We start from the raw sequence: 24,966 nt of genomic DNA, 5'->3' as shown, positions 1-24,966 counted from the left end.
GTAGCTAGGAGAATCAGCTTGTTTTGGCAAACTGAGTTTCTGGGAATCCTGCCGGCCAGATTATAAATAATACCAGCTTCCGCTTTCTGCACCCTCTGTTCCAAGTTCCCCACTAGAGCCCCGTTCCAAGGTTAGGGTTTGTAATAGCCTGGTAGCAAAACCATATATTCTCTCTTGAAGATTTTTTTTTTTTTTTTTTAAGTAACTATCAACTGAGTTGCATTTCAGCACCCTCACCCCCGAATTTCCATTTTTGTCACCTTAAAAGTTTTTCTGGACCTAAAATAAGCATTGAGATTTTTCTGATAACTACAGAATTTTTTGCAGTGTTTGCTTGGCATACGATTTTGTTCTCCGTGATGGTTATAATTTACATAGATGGGGTGATCCAAGTCCTGCTGTGGCTGAGTTTCTCTTTCTGTGGGTGCAGTGCCTGCAGAGGGAGCCCAGGAAGGCCAGCAAACTAATTTTAGACAGGCAGTTCACATGTCTATTATTGGCTGATGCAAATCTTTTTCCCTCAAGTGTAAGTATATATGACAGTTGACTAGCAAGGTGATAAAACCAAGGATGGTTAGGCATGATCTGTTTCAGGGAAGCAATCTAGAGCATGTAAATCATCCTGCATTTCAGCCTCTCAGTGCCTACACAACTTTCAAGCCCTACAGGCATACCCTCCACTGCATCCAGTGAGAATGAAGAATATTGCAGTATTCCTTCTGTGTGATCCTGTTTGATTTGTACTCCGAGCAAACTCTTGTTAACTCGTCTCTGAATCCAGGTAAACATGTATACTGTGGGAACTTCAGAAAATAAAGAGGCTGTTTTTCCTTAGATTGCCTGAAAGGGATCATCTGGGTTGATGTTAAGTATTTGTTATAATTATAGAATCCAAATGTAATCGTTGTCGTCTTCCTCCTTTAGACCTATACTTTGTCAATAATAAAGTGGGATTGCTTTCACCCAGTTTATTAATGAAACATTCAGAATGGCAGTTCCTCTCTTATTATCTCCCATCTCAGTTGTTCAATACTCTATTAGGGTACCAAACTTCAGAAGTGTGTCTGGCATTGTTACTGCACATGGCGTAACACCAAAATGATGCCACTTTAGATGCTAGAGGCAAAGCATGCCCTACAGGCTGGTGAAACGACTTACAAATATGGATGTCCCTCAGCAGAGAGTGTCTGTCCTATATGGCTGTTTGCCCTTCTTGTTTGAAGTAGAAGGCAGGAACCTCACTAATCTTTTGGTCATTTTCCATGTGGTGTCTTCCCTTTAGGTATGCTGTTTGTCTTGGCTTTGCTAGGTGTGGTAGTCTTACCTTAGGTGAAGCCAGCAGCTGCCTGAATCCCAGTCACCATTGTGCACGTCCTTAGAGCTAAGTTCCACCATTTGCTGATGCTGTTAAGCTACTCTTGTCATTTTTCAGCAGAGCATAATTTCATCTAATGATCTCTCATCCATGTATTGACCAGACATGAACCCACTTAGCTTGTGAAGTTTGATAAGAAACAGTTCAAGGTGGTTTGGCTGCAGAGAATGTTTGTTCAGTTTTGCAGTAAAAATCCATGCAAAAAGACTATGGGCCAAATTCGCAGACAGAGCTGAGCAGCTTCCAAGCTGACACACATATATGCTGCAAATGTTGCATGCATATGTATAGCACCTTCTTCTGCATAAATGAGATTATTCATGTAGAAGCAGAAGTATTCAGCAAAGAAGTGTGCTCTTTAAGGCTCTTCTCAGGTAATGAGGTAGACGTGTATTTATCTGCAGACTCCGTATGTGTTAGTCCCCTGAAATGGCCCATTTGTGGTTTTGGTGGGAAGTAGAAATGCAGCAGTTAATTTTCTATACCTCCCCTCTGTTCCCTCAGGGGTGACTGGCATGTGCTCTCTGCTTACATTTGGCTTTTTGTTCCCTTTCCTATAACAAGTTTTCTCTTCTTCTTAAGACCTGCATCCTCTAATGATTGCAGAAAGTTCACTTTAAAAATTTGTTCCAGTTTTTGTTTTAACAATAGTGTCTCCTGGGAGACTTTGTTTAGTAGGCTTAAATGCTCTTGTTAGAGTTCGCAGGCAGGATTTAGCAAAAGAAATGGCTTCCATCAGCAATACAGACTCCTTAGGGTGATAGGGAAATATAGCTAAGTAGCACCAGCACATAGCTTATTTTGGAAAGACGTTAACAGTCTGCAAACATTGAAATATCTCTTTATTTAAGGAGCGCTCAATTAAGTCACAAAAACTTATGTTGCCTTTATTTTTAAACGTCAATTTTAAACCCACAAAACTAATGAAGTCTAGTTATGGATAAAAATGGGGCTGACATTGCATCTTTAACATACGCTGTTAATTTTTTAAATGTTTTCATACATCTGTGTGGCTCACAGATGAAATTTCCACCCCTAACTTCCTGGCTTTTGAGCATAAGTCAGAGTGTTGACATTCCTTTGAAAACTATGATATCTCTTCATATTGAAAAGCTTTAAAAAAGATTCAGTGATAGTAACTTATTGGCAATTCATTATTAAAATAACCTAGTCCCAATTTTAGTTACAAAAGTAACTCATAGTAATGAGTCTCAGACTTAAAAAGAAAATAAAAAATAAACCCACTTTTGCATTGAAGGAGTGCCAAAAATCATCTGAAACCACTGTTTTGTGTTTGTTTGTTTTTTCTTCCATATTTATGACAATTTTTTTTTTTAAATGATTCCAGGCCTGGGGTTGTAAATTTCAGCCTGGAGTGAATTTTTTGCCTTCTTATAAATCCTAAAGCAAGAGTTTAATACTATAAACCGTTTTTTTAATGGCTCAACCCTAACTCTTACCTCCCCCCCTGCAAAAAAAAAAAAAAAACTGGAATATTGGAAAACCTCATAATTAGCATTATATTTTGCTCTGAAGAAACTGGCTCTCAGACCTCCTTTCCTGTTTATTTTTGTTTTAATAGATTACAAGTTATAACATTTATGCTGTTTTAATAGGTTTATAGACCTACTTACTGCCTGATCGCGTTGGGCAGCGGATGGCAGCCAGTCCTGGCAGCGAGCACTGAGGATGCTATGGTTGGCTGGAATAGCTGCGGCCGTCTGTCAGTCCCGCCACTTGTAAAGGAGATGAAAGAGTGAAGTTTTCATGGGTGGTCATAGCTGACCCCATGAGAGAATTGGCAAGTCCCGTTTTGATTTGCAGCTGTCATTTAAGTAGGTGACTAACTATTAGTTTATCTTATTAATTAGGATAAATGCCTTTCTGGGGAGTCATATTTGTGCAGTCATTTTTGATTGACTGCATTTGAAAGATCTTACCTTTTCTTACTATGGCAAACTTCCTTAAAATTTCTTTCACTAGCCCAATCTCAATATTTATAAAAGTGACCCCATTTTTCTACCCACAGAAATACCTAACTTTTCAATCTTTCTTTTTTTTTCTTTCTACTAAGACATGAAAGTAATAATTAATTTTAATTCGGAGTAAAAAGCATTTTGTAGGATTGGCCTTAACCTTTAAGGAATCTACAATCTATAGAGTGATACTGTGAGCAAATATGCCTAAAAATTCAGTACAGCAATACTTTAAAAAAAACCCTATGACTGAGGCTTTCAAGTTAGTACTATTGATGTAGAAACCATTACATTTACCATGTGAGGATACTACTTGAAAGATAATTTAGTAGATCTGTAGTAACTGAGTAGTTTTTTAGATATATAGAGCATATTCTTAAACTGAAACCAAGACCGCTTTGTAACTGTGTCAGTAATCCTAAAGCTGCGGTTCCAGCCAGTTGGAACCCATCATGTGAAATGGGGCAATTTTTTTTCTAATAAATCATACTAGTGATGAAGCATGACTATATAATATGTGATTTAAAGACAGAAAGTGAAATTCAATGTATTTTCAATCAAGAGAAAAAATCAGCCTTCAACTAGTGGGTATTTTCAGAGCTTGGTGTAGTTAGAAGTACTTTTGATACCTAGTGTGACTGCATTCTTAAATATCTACAATGATTTTAAATATGTTTGTCCCATTTACATCATTAGGGAATAGCTTCTTAAACGCTTAAAATAGTGTGTATATGAACTTTTATTCAATGAAATTAATAGATTCTTCTAAGTCAGACTATTAATCTCTCTTCTTATTCAGCTGGATTTTGTTCAGGATTCAAATGCAACTACTGGCAAAATAGTGACCAAAAAATTACAGCTTCCTTCTTGTGTTAATGGGAGTTCTTGCTACTGATGAAATAATTTAGAGCTTCATTGGTCCCGCTATGGGTGACTAATTTACAGGGGAAGAAGGTCTGTGTATTACAACTAAAGATCTCCTTTCTGCTCCTGCCAAAGGCAGTTGGGATTCCGAAATGAATCTGTAAGGATGCACCTTGTTTCTGGTCCATTAAGGACTTGTCTGTTGTGGGAGCTTTGGTTTTGGGAAGCAAATCAGTCTGTGGCAGTTTATGAGTTTTCCCAATAAAACTTGTTATCTCAAGTAATGTTATCTCAATGACATGAGATATCATTGCCATAATTCTGCTGTATAGCATTTGCCTTCATGGATAACTCATAAAGGAATCCCAAGGGCCTTCTCTTGAATCTGTTCCCTTTTCCAAGAATGCAAAAGTTGAAAGAAAACCACCCATTGTTTGCTGGTAATAGCAATCAAAAACACGATGGTAACCAGCCATTGAATTGGGCATTGAAATAGAGTAACAGGCATGCCAGAATCTAATATGGTTTAGATTCTAAATGTGTGTTTAATTTTTGTTACTTTAAGTTGTTTAAAAAATGCGTTGTCGTCTTGTAATGCAAAAGCTCGTTCCTTTTCATAGGTATCAAAGCAGCTAACATTTCAGTACAGTTTCCATATGTTATGCTTTCAACAATGAAGTAATCATATGGCACAGACAGCTCTTACGCAGAGTGCTATAACAGCACATTAAACAGAATCCAGCAAGAGATCTGCTCAGCTAAGCTACTTCATAAGTTTAAAGTGGACAGTAGAAATGTAAAATAACAGGGGTGCCCCCCCAATATGAATTGAGGACTGGGAGGAGGAGGAGTTAGGTGCTCAAACTTTTTTTTATTTATGGATGTGCTATTAATATGTAGCCAAATTAATCTGAATTTGTAGCAGAACTGCTATTTATGTCAGAATCTCTTTGGCTTCTGTCAGCAGGTGGCATTTCTGAACTTCACGTTAAGTAGAATCAGAGTAGACTGTGAACCATTAAATCCGCTATTCATTTCATAACGTGCAACAGCTTTTTCTTTGGGCAACGCAGATTGGCTCAATACTGCTATGGCTAGAGAGAGCATGCTCTTTTGTGGTGAGCTTCTTTTTTTAGGGATAGTGTACTGCAAAGTATTCTTCAATTAAGATTTTAAAGGTGCTTGAAAGTAGACTTGGGAGTCAGGACAAGTCAGTGGAAACAAGTACACATAGATAGCTCTTCGAAAATCATGCTACAAATCCAGATCATGTGCACTTAAGCACGTGATTAATGTTAAGCACCTAATACTGTGGAGGTGAATGCCTGTCTTTGAGCACTTAACAAACATTTTGTCAGACTGGAATGAAATATTCTGTACTTGCAGAGTTGCAAGCTTAAATATTTATGTACGCACAAAAGCCAAACTTTAGCCATTCACTTCAAAACCTTTTCACCTGCGTTAGCATATTTTAAATGTTCAAGTTTAATTATTGCACCTTATGTTAATGGAATTGAAAAAATAATGAAAAGTAGAAATATGAGATCAAATCCCAGGGCTCTTTTATTAAATTGTTGCTGAGAAGTGGTCTGAGAGTGCTACATTTTTGTGTGTTTGACTTATGGGGTGTCTAGCATAGTAAAGCACAAATGAACCAAGTTCTACTGCAGCTTGAAAAAACACACTTTCAGATGTCTGAGGAACCATCTCATTAGTTGTTCAGATTGACAGAAGTTTCTACTTGCCTAATTGCCAGTTCAGAGACTGAAGAACTTGTATGCTATGTTTTTATTAAATATTAGATATATAGACCCACTCCTATATAAACAGTATGGGCAAATAACTAAGCCATTACTTCACAAAATGAAGACCAAATTCTGTTCTCCAACATAATGAAAGTTTGTCTGAATGCATTCGATATTTCAGGCCTACAAAGTACGATAAAATCTGTGATAAAATATCTTGAGGCAACCGTATTGTGGTCTCTAGCAAAACCTCCCTCTGAGGGACTTCACTCATGCCAGGATTTCACATTTCTGTGCAGATGACGATAGAGAACTTTCTTTATAATTATTGGAGCCAAAATGGTACTTGCAGGTTTGGGGGCCTATATTAATCCTGCACGCTAATTAATATGTACATATTTTTGCCCAGCATTTAGCAGTCTGAGGCACCTATTCTAACAGAGCCTTATGGGTGTTCTTGTAAAAAATAAATACATAAATAATAATTAAAAAAATAATGAATGGCATTGTGCAAAACAGTTGATCAACATATGAGTTAACTATAATATATGTGTGTGCTTAGAAACGGTATGAGATTTTAACATGAGCTTTTGGCTGAGGTCGTGACTGAGCATGAATAATAAGTAAAATCTGTGGTAGTTTCTAGTTTCTGCCTTAAGGAATAAAGCTATAGTAGGAGGTTTCCAATAACAATGAAAAATAATAAGTGAAAGTGCAATTATTTCCTATAGGGGTTTTCTTAGCACAGGTGGGATTTGTTCCCAGCAACAGCTAAAAGATGTTTTTTCAGAGCTAGATGCCACATTCCCCTTCTAGGGAGTCAGGGTTTAACCTTGTACATATTCAGCTCTTTCTGAAGAATGCTGAAGTGCTTGTCTGTACTTGGCTAAGCGCTTCAGAAATGGATCTTTTTTTTCTAGCAGTCGTCTGCTGTCAGGTGGTCGTCCAGATTCCTTAGAGAGGCAGAGTATGTATTATATTGGTTACTCACTGACAAAACCAAACCAAAGCAAACCAAAAGAATTGTGTTCCTAGAACATACTGAAACTTAAGCCTGGAGGATCTTTGGAGCAAAGATGATGTCATATTGCATGCACGAGCAACAGTGCTGTTGTCATATTTCAGGCGTGACTGCCTAGCAAATAATAATGACTAACTTATAGCCCCAAATCAAACAGCTTGACACTATCATGAAGACCAAGAACATTACCTAAGTCAAACCTGCACAAATTGATGGCTCAGTGATTTCCAAGTACAGCTAGATTGTATGGAAGTAACTGTTTCTTGATGTCCCAAAGCAGCTGGAGAGGTTTCCTCTTCTGAGGGACCACCAGCAGACTCCTGTAACTGTTTTCTTGATCAGTTTTCATGGAATTCTGACAAAGCAGGGGCCATAAGTAGAAGTAACTTCCAGTGATGGATTAGCTTCTTATATTTACTGTTGGAGATAAACAATTAACACCCTATAGAAGCACGGGGGCTCTAGCACCAAGGTGATGCTGAGGGTCAAGAGTCAGGAGGTGAAGTGGAACAGGTGTGCAGAAAGGAAAGGGGAGAGAGATTTTGCCTAAGAAATCTAAACAGGACAATTGTTTACAGACCGAACTTTTCTATTTACGTTATTTCTTTTTTACCTCTGATCTACCAAAGAGTATCTTGATTTTTCTCCTTTGTACCATTTTGTTACATGCCATTAATGAAATTAAGCTGTGGGATTACCTGGGTACCTGCTCTGCAGTTTGGCTGGGCCCTAAAAGGAAGGATGAGAGTTGGCCCAGGCTTGATGGCTGTTTCACTTACAAGGGAGGTCGTGGTGTCCTTTTTTTGTCTCCTAGGCAAAACTGGAGACTTAAGGACTCTGCAAACCCCAGCTCCCATTTTCGTTACAGGAGTTACCTGGTTTGTTTTACAGTGGGTTTGGGACTCCCTAAAGGCCACTTCATTCAGTGCAGATGGACCAAGTGAGAGAGGAGTGTTGGTGAAGCGTTTGCAAGGAGCATAGGGCCCCAAGTCCGTGACTACAGTTCTTTCAAAGTCCTGTAGCTTTTGGGGTGCAGGTTCTGGAGTATTTCTGCAGGGTTGTGCTAGACAAGCCAACTCAACGCATGACTGTCTGTCTTTACAGAGGTTTGGGTTTCCCACTGATCCAAGGCTGTAACCTTGTAAAGATGGGGCAAAATGAGGGGGATTCTCCCGTACCTAACCTTTTCTACGGTTTTCACAAGAACACATATCATGATAACCTCTCCTGCTTAGTCCTTTTTTTAACTCTATCCTAAACTAACTTATAACCTAGAGTACAAAAAGGCCTATACTACATTCACAAAATGAAATTATTTTGAAGTGGTGCTTATAACAATTGAAGTTACTTTTAAAGCAAAAAGGCCATTTGTAACCGTATATAGAGGAAAGTAAGATCGAGGTAAAAATAGCTGATGGGTGACAGTAGGGCTGTGCTGTGAGGGGAAAATACATCACGGCTATTTGTTTTAATCACAATTCTTCTCATAGCTGTCCTCTGCATTTTCTGTTCTTCCTTTTCCTGCATTATGCATGCATTTCCCTTATAATTCTGTTGAATTTCTCATTTGCTCTTTAACTTGGCAGTAAAAATGTGGTGAGCCCAATTTGCTATAAAAATATGTTCTGGGAAGACTGACACAGTTCTCAGATTTTGTGCTTTTCACTAGAACTCTGAATCTTGCCTGAGGAGAAGGCTCATCAGAAATTTAACGCTGCATCTTATTTATCTCATCTCGCTCGCTACAGGTATAGCTTTATATGTAACCTCCTGCTTGTTGTACTCGGTCTTCCCAGCCCCTTCAGAGCATTCTTGTTTGATACAGACATAAATTGCACTGGCAATTGTAAAGCTACTGTGCCGTAGAATTGCATTTTAGTTGCACATACCTGTAATTAATTGTATGGGAATTTTCACAGTACTCTCCCCAAGGAACAATTCCATTGAAAAGTAACCGAGTTGTCTAGACTATAGCAACTCATAAAATCATCACTAGTTTGGGTTTTTGAGCTACAAAGCAGCGATAGAAACATGGCTTGTAGATTTAAAGTACTTCCAAGCACAGGAACTGTTTTATAATCCCCATCGTAGTAGTCTAACTCGGCAAAGCATTTTTAACAGGGTCTAGAACAGAAAATGTACAATAAGCTTAAAGTAAAGATCATCTTTGTGTTAATTTGTGATAGGGTTTTTTGATGTAGAAGCACACTTGCTGCACACGGACCTTTCTTCCTCCAAATGTGTAAAAAATATACATTTTGTAGAAAGCACATTGTGCCTGTCTTTCGCAGCTTGTGGTGTAACTGATTTAATGTAGGAATAGGTTGACACTCAAAAAGGAACTTCAGTGGTTCTGGGTAACAATGACGGTATTCATGTTTGTGTGTTTATACTGCAAGGGCCAATTGGTGGAAGGATTTATTTTATTAATTTTTTTTACTATTTAGCTTTATAAGTAATCTGCTAATTACCTTGAAAATTGCTAACTGAAAGCACAAATGTGTTTCAGAAAGTTGGAAACTAGTTGGGCACATAGAACTTTTAGGTGCTTATTTAAATCATGTCTATGTATATGCATATATATACACACATATATACATATATATAAAAAACATTAAATTGCAAGATTGAACAGGATATATTTCTACTATTTCTACTATTGTAGTGCTTTGAGAACTGAAAAAATTACTCTATTTGTACTCATGCTGTACGTCTGCATGCTGAAAGCAGTTACGGTTTTCAAGGAGGTTTTACAGTGCCTAGCAAAAAAAAAAAGCATACTTATTTAGGCCAGCACTTCAGTGTGCTGAAGATGGTGAAACTTAAGTAAATGTTTGAGTTTTCCTTGCACTGTAGCCAAAGCAAATCAGAAGTAGAAAAAAGCAAGGACTAACTAACTCACCATTTCACACTTGATGACTTAAAACACAGAGAGGTTTATTTCACTGGGGAAATGGTGTATTATGAGTCGATGTTACCTAGTATATGATCATCAAAATTATGTAAAATTCTAGGGAAAACAGGGTGGTTTGTAGATCTTGTATATTACTAAGGAAGCTAAAGGCTATGAAACATTTGCTGACCTCAAAACTACATATTCTCTTGTCTCTTTAGTGCTTTTGGCCTGGCAGTTGAAAAACACCACCCTAATTCTTGCTGAAGATGAAGCCTGGTGCTTTGTCCATGCCCCGCATAGGCTCCTTCTTGTAAGGTTTTTCCATATATAGTCAGTCAGCATCATTCATGGCAGTTTCTCAGCACTTCTGCCTCTAATGCCAAAGGATACAAGAAGCCAAGGAGCAATGGAAAATAACAACTTGAAAAGTGCTTTCATTTCAACTTTGTCCAGTGATATATAACCTGAAACAACTCACACCTGCTAACATATGTCTTGTACACCTGATTGAAACAGAGATAGCCTCAAATAAAGGTTTGTGACAACATACCAGGCACAGTGTTGCAGATTTAATTTTATCAGAATTATTTTTTTTTAAAAAAAGAGGAAACACGACTCCCCACTGAATGTGTTCGTATGTTTGGGTGTTAAAAATGCATTTCTTTCTCAGAAGCCCGAAGTAGGATTTATTAAAAAAACTTATCAGCTCTTCCCTGTAGATTTTGTGCGTAGGCAGGATGACAAAAGCCTTGATCCTGGCTCAGTAATCAATAGGCATTTTAGTCCTTACTGGTAGTTCTGAGTATTGTCATTAGGGCTATCTTTCAAATTGTGCTGATGGAGTTTCTTAAATCTAGATGGTCAGAGCATTTAAAAGCAGGTAGAGAGAAGCGTTAAGTATATTTCTGTGCAAAATAAATCCTCCCACCCTTCAGTGCATTGAAGTGGAGAATCTGCCATTGCCTCCCTTGGTGCTGGTCAGGGGTTTGTACCCTCCTGGGGCTAATAAGCACAAAATTCCCTCGGCCCGAAGCTGCTGAAAGAGCGCTGAACTGCCCTGGGTCTGTGCAGCTCCGCCGTACCCTGGTCCTCCATGGGCAGCCTCCCACGCCATCCCTTTGGCATGATTCAGCCCATTCACACATCAGGAAGGTCTAAGGTCCGGCCCAGGAGCATGCTGGAAATCCCCACGTAGCTGAATCCTGCTGAAATCAGCGGCGTTCCTCCTGTAGTGAGTGCTACCTGCACAGTGATAGCAATTCCATGGATTGGAGCCTGGTGGTAGCTCGGTGCATCCTTGCTGGGTTTGTGCGCTGATGTGCGCAGTCGGGGTGGGTGAGGACTGTGTGCATTAGCAGTTTTACGGCCTGCACTGTAAGTGGCTGAATAGCTTTTGTACAGCTGTAAAGCATGTTTAACCCAACGTTATAAAACGCGTCTCAAATGTATTTTCATAGCTTCATAAACTGTAGTTCATTTATGTAGGTACTTTTTATTGTAATCCTTTATCTTAAACATGAAACTGTTTCCTGATACGGTTTCTATTTTTTTCTTTGGTTTTATGAAAAAGGGGAAAAGAGAAAAGAAAAACTGCCTTTTTGTTACATGCATCAGGAGAGTCCTTAAGTACAGTAATAGTGCCCTGAACTTGTATTTTTGTATTTCTAACCTCAGAATGCAGGCCTAGCAACTAAAAAGCCAAAATAACATTAATTATGACTGTTCTTCGCTGGGGTTTTTGGAGTGTGTTTGGAACAGATGTTTGGGGGGAGAGAAGGGGGGAGGAAGGATGGATTGTTTCTTTTTCTCAGCCCCAACTGGTTTTAATTCTTTCTTGAACATTTTGAGAATATCTTTAAACATTTGCCAGAGTTCAATTAACATCCCGTGACTAAAGGTGGAAAATGTCCTACTTTGTTTTTCTTCAAATATATACCTGCTCTTGCTGCTCGTGCCAAAGCCAGAGAAAGAAAGGATTCCAGCTGGCATAGGTTTTATTACTGTTACATTAATTTGAAGGTTAAGCCTCAAGTTGGGAGGGGTCTGCTGGATTGATTTATTTATTTACTTTTTTTATTTTCATTATTTAAAAAAAAGTGCCGTGTAAAACACTGCCATTTAATTACAGGAAGGTTATGCTCTTTTTTTGGTGAGCGTTTAACAGCTTATTCTTGTTTATATGAAGTTGTAGAAATCTAGTTTTAAAATATGTTTAAAGTAGAGATTGTGTTCTTGGGTTTATCATGTTTTTCCTGTACTATGTATAAACAGAAGATTGTACATTATTGAAAGCCCTTTTTTGTGGAAAACAGGATTGGGGAAAAAAGTTTATATAAGAATGCAAAATAACTTCCCGAGACTATTGGCGCAGTGTGGCCATAAAACCTCAACAGCACATTGTGCAGTGACATTATAACAATTTGCTTTAGCACCTCTGCGGCGTTCTCAGAAAGTCCTGTTCTACAGAACACATGCCATGGTATCAGTTGACTGTTTTTTCCAGAATTGGTTCTTTACATGCATGTTTTTGTGATTAGTTGCTGTTTCGCAAGTAATTGAAAGTGGAGAACATTTTTTTCTTGTTTAGCTTATTACATATACGTTTTATTTGCATACATTTATATATTCAATAAGTCGTAACATATCTGCTTATATAGGTGTGCAAGCTCCTTTTAGTGGATTTATAATTTCTGGATTGGGATTTTCTGTGGTTTAGTTTTAAAGACTGTTCTTTGCTATACCAATATCAAGATACCAATATATCAAGATAGAAAATGGCACACAATTGCTCCTGAGGCCGGATAGAGTCCAGCTGCTCTACCAACCTCTATATTGGCTCTGGAGGACCATCTTTTTTTAACCCAAGTGTTATTAGTTCTTTTTCACTTGTAGCCCAAAATGGTGAGCAGATCTCATGTGTAAATAATACCCAATTTTACTGACAGTGAATATGTAATACTAATGTCATACTAATAGTACTTTAAATAAAAACCTTTATGTTTATTTTGTACCTTTCTCATTTTAGCTTTACCTCCAGGATTTTAGGATGATTTCCCATATGGGCTAGCTCAACTGAAGTCATTCTATGCAAGTATACAGTATATTTGGTTCTGTGTTTTACCTATAGGATCTGAAGTTTCTGCATGCTTTACAAAGTGAATTCAAACCTTGTAATTGAATACATCTTCAATCAGTTGAAATACAGCGTGAGTTTACACTGAGCATTTAAATGAAACCTAAAGGTGACTTGAAATGTTGGAATCGACCTATCTACCATTTCATTTAAAACACCAATGTTATCCATGGGTTGGGTGCATAACTGTTTGTGGGTTCGTCCTGTTTGAGCTACCGCCCTCCGAAATAGCTGTGGAAAGAATCTTTTCAGACTGTCTCTGTGCCTGGCTCTTTGACTGACTGTTACAGTTCCCATTTCGGTGGCGACTGTGAGAGAGGGTAGAGGATGCCCAGAAACATCTATGTATATCTTTGCTTGCGTAAAGGTTCTTTTCTTTGGTACAGCAGACCCCAGTGGCTAAAAGCTACTCTTCAAATGATGCAAACAAGCAAGAATTATTTTTTTGTCTAACTTAGTTTCTCTAGTGCTTTTAAGTACCTTGTACATAAAAATGTTAAAAACCATATTGCTCTTTGTATTTGAATCCATATTCACATCATTATATGAGGTACCTTTTTTAAATTCTCTTGGTGCTTATTTGCTAACTGAGCCTTTCTTCATCCAGAGACAATAGAAAATTAGTTCTTCTGAGTAGTAATAGTTCCTAAACAGCTCATTATTTAGCGCTTGATACTTGATCTGAGCTAGGAGAGGACTGGAAGGGAAGGGTGGTTTCTCCAGAAGACATTTTTCTGGCCAAATCCTGCTCTGACTAGAGCCATGAGGAAGAGCAGGATGCTGGCAGCGGCAGGCGGCTGAAGTGCGAGATGAGGGACGTGCTCCCGGCGCGAGCGTGTGTGAGAGCAACCCGGCAGCAACAGCCGCAGACCACACAGCCCGCGGGACCCGCTGCGCGGGGGCTGGCAGCGGCCAGCAGGACATGCCCTGCGCCGCCCCCGTTTCCCCCCTCCCCCAGCTCGGCCCAAGGCCAAGTCAATAATAAGTTGTAATTGTTATTTTGATGGCTCTTTTGTGATCGCACAGAGGGATGGAGGTCTCTGCCAGCCTTGGCAAGGGCCCATTTGACAAACCATAACCATCTCAAGCAGCTCCCTCGAGTGACAGCGGAGCTGCCAAGCATGCATTTGGCTTTGAGAACAGATTTGCCTCTCCTCTCCCAGGAACGAGGTTCAGAGATATTTACTGGGATAAGGAAAAAATTTTTAACTGTGTGTACTTGCGCCCATTGGCTGAAGAAAGGCTCCAGCCCTCACCGTGGTGAACCTAGCGCTCACTTTATGTAGGTGCTTTATCCAAACACTGGAATTGCACTTGCAATCTAAAATACCAGTGTCTGTAGCGGTACACAGGGCTCTGTTTGAACTACCCTGGGTTTTCCTCAGTTGTATTACATACGTGTTTATATCATCTTCATGCACGTGAAGGATAAAAGTATTTTTGAAAATACAAGAAATGAATCTGAATGGAACTTTCTAAAGACTTGCATAGCAGTCATGATGCATGTTATTTAACATATTGTATTGGTTTTGTTTTTCGTTGCCCCTAGCATTTATTTCCTGTTCTTTATACAAAGGAAGAATACTTCATGTTGAATGACTTGATAGGTCTTTAGATCAACAGTGAGTATCCGCTGTGGGAACGTTCTCCCTGCTGGTGAGCGTAGAGGAGACTGTGTGCATCTGTGGGCACAGAGGGAAGAAGTTTGACAAATTCATAAACGTGCTTTACTGTTAGGCCAAAATTTCACATAATATTAATAATTCACTTTTTTTTTATCAAGGAAGCTGTCACAATATATGGGAAGGCAAACTTCTTAGCATAAGAAGTGCTCTCATAAAACTGTTCCTATAAAATACAAACTGCACGTCCTGCACGGGACAAAGTGTGAAGCTAGATTTTCATGAGAGATCATTGGAATTACCATGAACTTTCAGTGACACTAGCAATGTTGGTTCCCACTGCAGTAAGCTATTTGCTCATAGTTATTCATTGTATACTTAAATGTATGCTTTCTCCTCACAAAAATAATTGGCAAGGATGTTTTGGGTTTGTTTTTCATCATGGGAGGAGAAAGGAAGGACTCATAATGTTCTTGATCAGAGGTCAAGATAGATCGTATTCATTGTAATGGCACACACAGCTTGTGCTGGTTTTAATCAGCTTTGCCTTCTTTATATTTCAAGGCACAGTATAGCCGTCTTTAGATTTAAAAAGTGACATAACTACAAATAATATGCACCTGCTAGAACCAAGATTTGTTCAAAGTTGAGGGCAAAAATCCTTTGTAAATCTCATGGTGGAATGAATTCACTTAGGCAAAAGGCAGAATAACTTGGCTACAGTGGTGTGAATACTGATTAAACCCCAGAAACGTAAAAGATAAGGCTCTGGATTTTCAGCAGTGTAGCTGGGATGTTGTCTGTTCCAGAATGTCAAATGATTAACACTCTGCAAAACGTTTCTGAGCTATTTAAATTACTGACTTCATCTACTGGAAAAAGTAGTATATGGGCATTCGAGAGGCGAGATCTTTGCTGTAGGATTAAGTGATGTTCTCGCTGATAGCAAAACTGACTGGAAGAAGAGGCAGAGTAAATCTTTATGGTGCAACTTTGCTTTTCATCACCCTACAAAGGCTTCTTACCATGCAGGCAGTAACCATAATCCCTTTTCATGCGTTCACTTTTGGCAAATAAACTGCTGTGATGCAGACAGCCTTTGCATTTGTGATAAGTTGTGTTTAAACACAGCATAAAGATTAAAAGAGAAATAATTTGACAGAATACTTCGTGACCCTGTATGTTTTCTGTCTTTTCCTAACTGGTAATTTTATGTAAACCTGGCTGTGATACGGCATACTATGCCAGCTTTGCCCAGTGGTGTCTGCCTCAAGTCTGTGCCCACCTTGAGTCCATATCCACCAATGGAGTCCACCTCCTCTTTGAGGAGCAGTGGCATTGTCTCAGCATGGAAAATTCCAGAAAAAAAAAAAAACAAGCAAACTAGCATTCTTTCCTTGCCTTTGTTTTGTTTTGTTTCAATTTTTAATCCGCTGGGGGCAGCACAGATGAAGTGAGCCTTTTGGCAAGGCCACTGGTGTGAGGAGAGGGGAAGTGGCTTTGTGGGCCAGGACTGAGGGTGGGGGCAATGGTAGGAAGATGTTACTGAGCCATTTGGACGATAAAGCATTGGGTTTAGGTTAGGCTGAGGTAGAACTATGTAGGGTCTCTGAATGAAAGCCAGATGATGAAACTGGATATGGTAAAAAGCAATAAGCTAGGAAGGAGCCTCAGAAAGAGCATTGCCAGAGGAGAGAGGTGGAGAAGGCAGTTTTCTTGCAAGAACTAGTATTTAGTTACAGTAATAGTATTGTGTATTTGCGTATCACCTTGCGGAAAGCATGTACTTCTCTATCAGCCTTTCACCTCCATATATTTAGACGTTTCTTCTTAGAGAAATGCGTGTTGTTGAGTTTTGGGGGAGTTTTTTTGCTGTTCAGACTTCTGAAGCCTAATTCTGATATTTTTCCTTTGAGTACTGGTGGAGGGGAATGATCAGTCTGCCTTCCAAGCAAGCCGAGAAACGGTAAAGCCATTACTATACACGTGCTACAGGAACGGCTCTGCTCAGTCCCCCAGAAGGGCAGCGTGCCCCAGCAGAGCGTCCTGTTTTCCATGTGCATGGCAACGTCCAAGCAGAGATCAGTGAGCCAGCTCTCTCGGAGCTCTCTTAAGAGTTATTGCAAATACTTGTCCAAGTCACACAGTTGTTATACCCTGGAACAGGCCATAGGTTAGATGCAAAGGTGCTTAATTTTATTTTTTTTTTCCTTTTACAAAGTAAACATTTACAATTATTATTGTGAAACACCAACCAAGTTTAAAAAAAAAGAAGGCAAGCAAGCAAGCTATATCTTGATCAAAGTGCAGTGCTGGTCGCTTCCCCTTCAGCGCGCTGCTGGTACCCTGGCGAGCTGCCTGAAGGAGCCAGCGGCAGCCGGGGGCTCAGGTTGCAGCAGTTTGTACACCTGACGTGTAGCTGAAGGCCAGGGACTCCTGCTCGGCGTGGGAACGGCTTCGCAAAGCTACCGTCCTCAGCCTTACAGTACTTAATTAAAATACCTCGTCCGGGGGCTGTTTATTATGGCAGCACCAACCTGTGTGTTTGGTTTTTTTGTTTTTCCTCTTCTTTTTTTTTCCCTCCCCCTCTCTGATGTGTTGCACGCGATCAGTGAGGCACCACATGGGTTGCTGCTCTTAGACACTGACAACTGAGGAAATTAAATTCTGAGGCGGAATCAGTTAAAAGCCTGACTAAATCAGTGTTGTTTTTCTATGGCAACTGAAACAACATAATTATTTAAAGGATAAATTTTTATTGCTAATGAATTTTTTTCAAGACAATAAGGTTTTTTGCATTTTGTTTATACCAGGACTCTCTTAAATGTGTTTTGGGATTTTTTTTTTTTTATTTTTTTTTTTAAGAGAGTGCAAGCAATTGAGTTCAGGGGGACACTGTTAGATAAAAGCAGTGATAGACTGCAGTTCCAGCTTTATATAAAGTAATATGCCTTTCAGGTACTTGGCACCATTATTATTACTGTTTTGTGCAAGAAGAAATATATATTTGTATGGTTATTCATACTTGAAAAAGCTTATCATATTTGTAAAAACCATAGTGACAAGCTTGTATTTAAAAACTTAAGACAATGGAGCATTCACTTGTACTGTTTAAACAACTCTTTTGACTCTACTAGACAAAATCTTGCATTTTTGTTCAGGTGAGCTAATTAAAAGAAAACCGTAAGGATGGTCTGACCCCACAGATGCTTACACATTATTTTATTTTTTTCTGCCTCCCTTCTTCAATGTGTCTACCTAGAAGTGAAGCATAGGCAAAAGCTGTTACAGAATTGGGTCTTACTGTACAAGCTTACTAGAAAAAATAAAAGGATGCCCTGAAAGTACAGGAAAACTTGGAAATGCATAATTGGAATGGTTGCTTCTTCTCCCTACTGTTCTGTGTATATACCATATTGCATATTAAGTTTTATAGACCACTGATTGTTGTTTTATAAAAGCGTGCTCCTGGTTACCACTAAACGTAGTGATATCCTTAATAGATGTTGTACAGTCTCAAATGATGTTTTCTTTGGGAGGACGAAATCCTATTTGGGAGGAGATCACCCCTTCTTACGAGGGCTTATAAGGGGGGTGATTATAATGGCAGAAATTGTTGGTGTCAGTGTTCGGAATTGTTGTATATTTTCTCATCCTGGGAGTACGTACATGTGTTTACAATAGGGTTTTCTGTTGCATTTGCTTAAAAAAAAACCCACTGAGCTAAAAAGTTTGAAAGGAACAGCTTGAGGAATTTTTTCCATCAAGATACAATCAAGGACAGGAAATCATAGAAGCAGAGTTGTGGTTTTGCCTCCATTTTTTTATTAGTTAATTAAACTATAACAACTCTTAACTTCATTTTAGGTTAACTGTTCCTAGAGTTCAGAAATATTTTAAGAGGTCAATAATGCTTTCTTTGGCTTTCGCTCATTCGGTGTGGGATAAGGAGTCGCAGTCAGCAGGGCAGAGTTTTCCAGATGTGCTGCAGAGCGTGTGTGCGTGCGCTCATGTCGACAGTTGTTGACGGTGGGAAACCATCCATCTTTCCTCATCTGCGCACCACCCCGTATGGATGAAAACCACAGGAAAGAAACGTGGATAGCCTGACATCTGTAAGCAAACTTACAGTATCTGATTAAAGCTCAGGAGCCCCCAGTACTTGCAGCTACCAGTTGACATGCGTTTTTACTCAAGGATGGAGAGGTGCCGAGTCTGAGTGTGAGAGTACTGGGGGAGGGGGAATCTGAGGGGAAAAATTTGAGACAATAAGTGTGCATTTAGTTTTCGCCAGAAGCAAAAAAACTCCAAAGACCCCATTGTACGTTGCAGAATGGGTTTTCCCTGTGAAGTCGGGACATTTCTTTTTTAAAGTGCCATAAGGCAGCTGTCTGCATTTTCTTCTCGGTGGGTAGAGCTGCTTAGAGGCGTGCACTTAAAGGGCATATGAGGGAAGCAAATAGAGCCATGCAAGTGTCACATAACTGTCTTTAATAACGGGAGCTATTCCAGCACTTGGAGCCAAATCGTCTTTCAGCAGAAAGGATAAAATTGAGCAGAGCTGGAAAAGGGAAAGAAGAAAGGGGAGGGGAAACACAGCACCACCTCCTGCTGACACCACAGAAGTTTCCCTCAGCTTTCCCTCTCTCTCCCTCTGTGCATATATTTTCTTTTTAATCAGCTGGGGCTCTTCCCTCCCCTGCTTTTTTTTTTATTTTACTGTATTTTTATAGTTGGAATTCTGCTTTCCTAATTTCTCTTGTTTCACATTTAACTTCTTCAGAGTTATTGCAATTAAAAATAATAAATAAACTCAGCACCAGCTGCTCAAATGGCTGTCGTAGCATATCTGGAACATAATGCGGTCTGTTCAGGGCAGCCACACAATGCAATTTATCCCCACACCTGAGGGAATGAATTTCACAACTATAATTGCTACAATATAATTCTTATTAATGTTGTGCTATAATTCCTATTAATTCCAAAGGGCTAGTAAATGCATTAGGACTTGTCAACATATTATTTTACACTGTTTATGATCTGTAGAATTACGCTCTTCAGTATTGTATTGCATAAAGAAAAGCCTTAAAATTAGCTTTAATTGCAGGGGGGGAGAAAAAACCCCACATTTTCTGTTCAGGCACTGGGAAAGAAGGAAGGATCCTGGTGTTTGAGGAGTAATGAAACTGCATTTTAAAATCAGTCCTTTGAACTTTCTCTGCCACGCAGTTAACAGTTTATGAAGATATATTAATAATGCCTGTCCTGGTTATTAGAAAAAGAACCGCTGGTGTCTTTATGAAGGAATAAATAACTATAAGAAAGATAGGTTTATAAAATTAAAAAGAACTATCTTCCAGCAAAGACAAAAGTGGGGAAATTACAAGTCATTGTAACTGATGTAATAAATGCAGAATGTGTTATCTTGCTGTGCTCTTATTTATTCTTGTTTTATCTCACTACCCCGCTTTTCTAGGTAGTGAATATGACGAGGAGGAAGTAGACTATGAAGAATCAGACAGTGATGAGTCCTGGACTACAGAAAGTGCTATCAGCTCTGAAGCTATCCTTAGTTCAATGTGCATGAATGGAGGGGATGAGAAACCTTTTGCCTGTCCTGTTCCTGGATGTAAAAAAAGATATAAGGTAAGCAGTAGTGCAGACCTACCTTATTTCTCGCTGATGTAGTGGAGGGGGAAGGGGGGGGAAGCCTCTCAAATCAATTTGTACCTTTCTCATTTAATAGACTTTTCACATTTATTTTCATGGTGTTTTAGCAGAGTGCATATTTTATTCACTGGTTTCCTCTCAGGCACAGCCAAGTTATTAGTTTTACAGAGGATGTAGCCTTTTGCATCCCTGTCTGTCAAGAGAGATTACATACAGTGACTCGTTTGCTTTACACATTTGAACTAGCTTGCTATTATTTAGACAAATTAACTGCAGAATGCAGGAGGTACTACCAGCAAAATAATCTCTTGGGTCCCTTTCAGAGACACTAAATAAAAAGCTTCTGCCCGTAAGTGCCAGAATTAATTCCTTCTGCTTAGCTGCTGGAGATGCGGCCTCTCCTTGAGTGAGGCTGTGCCCAGGGTACTTCTCCTGGCCAACGTGATGTGCCAAAGGCTGGTGGTTAATGTTTTGCAAGTCAGAGGTCACCTCGGGAAGGCAGGGCCTCGGAGAAATTCCGGCATCATTCCATCCTGGGTCTAAGTCCCCGTGACCCGCCTGCACAGATGTCATTGTGTCCAGCCCCACGTGCAGAGCGTGCTTCCCTCTGCGTGACAAACTAGGAAGTAATTTCCCCTTTGCACCTTTCTTAATTACTATCCATCATGAGAAATTTTTGTTTGTTTATGGTAGTAAAGCATCTTTAACTCTGAACCTTGAGCTGGCTGGTATAGAACATGCTGTGATGTTGTGAGGACAGGAGTATTGCTTCATGTGAACCGGTGCAGAGACAGATGAAATTGTATTGAACAGCTTGGACTTCAGTATGGTGAAGTGGTGGTTGGGTTGTTTTTATACTAGTTTTATTTTATGGCTTCTCCTTTAAATAACTAAAAAGTAGGGACTTAGAACAGAAATATGAAAGAGAAATATAGGAAGATCAATAACTGTTGAAATAAAACAGTTGTGACAAGAACGAATAAACTGTCCGTGAAACTGTGTAGTGGATGCAGACGTGTTTTAGTGATGCTGCAGCTGTTCTGGACTGGCAAATCACAAGAGCAAATCACAATCATTCCTATACAGAACAGTTAATACTGACGATACTCACTTAAAACATGAGTGAGAAAGCAATGTGCTCATTTCTTAGTGACATACCAAGTCTTTTTTTCAGAGATTAGCCTGAACTATGTAATGGTTATTCTCTTCTTGAGTTACAGGAAAAACTGAACACCGTCTCCAAGGGCAGGGCAGAGGGAAAGATGTTTTCAGACTATTTGCAAGTATTACTTTGCAGATATACCCATGTTATTCAAGATTAATACTTTTCTTGCGTGTGGTAGAAGCTGTGCCAGACGAAGGTTATGGTATAAACGCTAAATCCCTAGCTCAGGAAGCAAATAAGCCATGGTGATTGTTAGAAGTCACTGTGCCCACAGGGCATCTACGCATTGCAGAAAACATTCACTTAATGGCAAAGGCTAGAAGGAGAACCCTGTAATTTGCTATATCCTGTCTGTTCTCTGTTTGACTGCCGGCCCTCTGTCTTTTTATTGCCCAAATAAGCAAGCTGTTTCTGCCTGCTTCTGCTATCTCACTACCTTCATCTCAAATGCATGAGGACTGTCTAAGGGATATCTTGTACACCATTAATGTTAGAACAGTCGGACAGGGAACAAATTAACGACCCTTAGAGAGGCTGACAGGCAGAGAGCAGCAGCAAATAAAAAGTACCGTATTTTCCTACGAGAGTCACCTCTGTTTATTCCTGATACGAAAATACGTTTCGTTAAACTCTGCCTCACCTCATTTCTCTTTTCTCTGGGCTCTGTTTCCTCCCTTTTTTCTTTTTAGCCTAATTTTTTTCTTTTTTCTTTTTATCTTTGTTTCCTTCCTTTTAGCTTTGTGTCAGCTGCATTTCTTGTTTCCTCTTCATCTTCCTTCTGCTTAACCCCCTCCTCTGATGAATTATTTGCAGAGTCTGGGTAGGGAGTCCTGTGATCAAAGCACGGGGATTTTCTGGTGGGTACTGGATAATCACAGTCAGGGCTGTAAAACAATTATAGTGCTCCAAACAGGAACACGGACATGCACATACAGTAATTGCCAGGCTCACTTTACGGCTGAGAAAGGATGCATTCCTTTAGGGAGCGTGGAGGAAAGAAGGATATATACACAGTTTTCTTTTGTCTGGCCTTAGGTGACGTACGTTTGAGAGGCAGAAGTGTTATTTTTAGGTATGTTATTTGTATTACAGTACTGCTTAACAGACCCAGTAGGGATGGGGCTCCTTTTTGCAAACAATGTACAGGGATAAAAGATGGCCTCTGCACTGAAAAGTCATTATGGAAAGGTAAATAAGACAAGAATGAGTACAACAAATACTCCCAAGGAAGGGGCTGGGGCGAACAATGGAAGCTGTAATGAGAACATGTTTATACACGAGCCCAGATGAGTATCAGAAGACCCCACTGGCCTCCTGCCCGGCTGCTATCTCTCGGCGGTTTCCCATAGGCAGTGCAGGAGAAGTGAGCCATAAACATTTAGGTGCCCTGTCCAGAAGGGTATTGAGTAGTTAACGTGCTTTGCAGAACGCTACCTGTAAGAGCAAAAGGGTGGTTTGATGAAGGTAGCAATTAGTTTCCCTTTTATTCATTACCACCTACGTGTGCCGGTTATTTGGTCTCCAGCTCTGGAGTAAGACTTTCAAAATGTGTGTATGATGTAGATACACTTATTCAGGCAACTTCCAAAGAGCAAATGAATTTTGATACATAATAGATAGATATAAATAATGCATATATACTATTACAGCAAAAACCCTAGTGTATTTGCCATAATTTTTCTAGTTCATGCAAATACAATAACAAAAGGATAACAGATTTCCATGCATACAAAATGTAGCTTATATGCATGGCTGCTTTTTGGCCTTGGGCAAGAGGAGAAGAATGCCAAGGCATTGGGCTTGTTGTTCTGGCAGGTAAATGGGACGAGGATCCCAGGCCTGTCGGGTGGGCAAACCCCCGGGAAGGCTGATCTAAGAGCAGTGGGACTCGGCAGGGCTTAGGGGGGCAGAACATTGAAGTGAGAGAGGGAAAGAAGGGAATTTCCTTGAAAGAAAGGAGCAAGGCAGAGCTTGCAAGTTGAGCAAGAGGAACTGGACCCACAAAGAAAACTTCAGGGGGAGCGGCCAGGAGATACAAAAACATATACGAATGTCCAAGCCTGAAGCAAGAAATCCTCCCAAATGATCCTTGATGTCTGTGTTCCTACGTGAAGGGGTTGGCGGAGCTCTCACACCTTCTGCAGTGTGGTGGCCTCACTAGTACTGCCGTGCAAGGGCCCTGCCCAGCAAGTGCCCTTGTGTCCATGCAAACCAGGCAGTGCTAGTCTAAACTTCTCTATCTCCTCCTGATCTGGTCCCAGGTTAATAATTGTTTCCTCCTGTTTAAGATTTTAGAGTGCCCTTCTATACTGCCATCTTCTTCCTCAATCATTTGTGAGAGTAAATAATGAGCAACCTAAGTAACCAGAGCAATAAAAGTGATGTATGAGTTTGGCAGTGGGTTTTGCCATACCTCAACAAACAGCCCAGACACACAACAAAGTGTTTACATTACAGCAGTGGAAAAAGTGCTGAAGAGTCGACTGTAATTCTAACAACAGTTTTCTTTTAGACAGGAGTACAGGTCAAATTTCACGTTATACTGCTCCTCGTACTCGGCGTGGTTTCCTACTTTTCAAACCTTCCATGGCCCAGTTCATTCCACGTAGGTTTCTGGTTTAGCATTTCCTTAAATTTTTCTGCCTCAAAGTACTTTTCCCCCTTCATCAAAGCACGTGGTGCACTTGAGGCTGAGTGGATCATTAAAAAAATATGTATCAGGAAAAGAGTGCCATTGGCATGGAATAGTGAGGATATTTGTGATTGCAGATTTATTTAGAAGTATCTTAAAGTGATTTCTTACAACATTTAGATGTCTAAACAGGTTTCTGTAGTTCCCAAAATATATATAGGATTTAGGGATAGCTTCGTTTTTAAAATGTCACTGCAGTAGCAACAGTTTAGCAGGTCACCCCCAGGTTTTCTCTTCTTCGAAGGCGCAGGTCCGTGACGGTACTCAGGTGTTGAGTACCATCAAGCTGCCTTATGACAGTCCTCGTGCTGTCCAGTGACATTCCCGCCCCCCTCGCCCCCACGGTCCTGCAGGTGCTGAAGGATGTAACTACGTGCAAAACCACCTAAAAGGTGCCTCAGGATCTCGGATAACTTGCAGGGAATTCACTTGACTGCTCTTGAGGACGATTTGTAGCTCTGACATGCTCTTGTCTTAGTGGTACCTCCTCCGAGTGCTTTTCACCCAGGAGTAACCTGCACTAACCGCTCGTTCGTAAGTCTGCTTTGTAGTGGAGACTGAAGGTTTTTGTCTCCCACATCTCAGCTGACAGCTGTGCAGGAGTCCTCCAGGATTTTTAAGGATGTGAAGGACAATTTGCGGGCTGGATTTGCAACTCAAAGTGGAGCATTCAGTGCCTGGACGCTCTAGAGGAGAGAAGCGTGAATTTGTGGGCAGAGCAGTTGCTTGCAGTTTTGCACCATACCCTTTTTCCAGGGTGGGTATTTTAGGTAAAGTTTTTCGTTCTAAAGGATTTTCCACAAATCA

At 40.0% G+C, this 24,966-nt stretch overlaps 1 protein-coding gene across 1 annotated transcript in view; it reads left to right on the top strand.

The window, feature by feature from the left end:
- The window catches only part of JAZF1 (JAZF zinc finger 1), a 197,742-nt gene that overhangs the window by 169,916 nt on the left and 2,860 nt on the right, over positions 1-24,966 (top strand). Inside the window, exon 4 of the mRNA XM_063325088.1 lies at positions 20,109-20,278. Within this exon, the coding sequence (XP_063181158.1) occupies positions 20,109-20,278 (170 nt within the window). The remainder of the gene's footprint in view (positions 1-20,108; positions 20,279-24,966) is intronic.

This window comes from Chroicocephalus ridibundus, chromosome 2 (assembly GCF_963924245.1).
Source record: "Chroicocephalus ridibundus chromosome 2, bChrRid1.1, whole genome shotgun sequence".
NCBI classification, from domain to species: domain Eukaryota; kingdom Metazoa; phylum Chordata; class Aves; order Charadriiformes; family Laridae; genus Chroicocephalus; species Chroicocephalus ridibundus.
The sequence above is the reverse complement of the archived record's forward strand: the minus strand, read 5'-3'. Positions and strand labels throughout refer to the sequence as shown.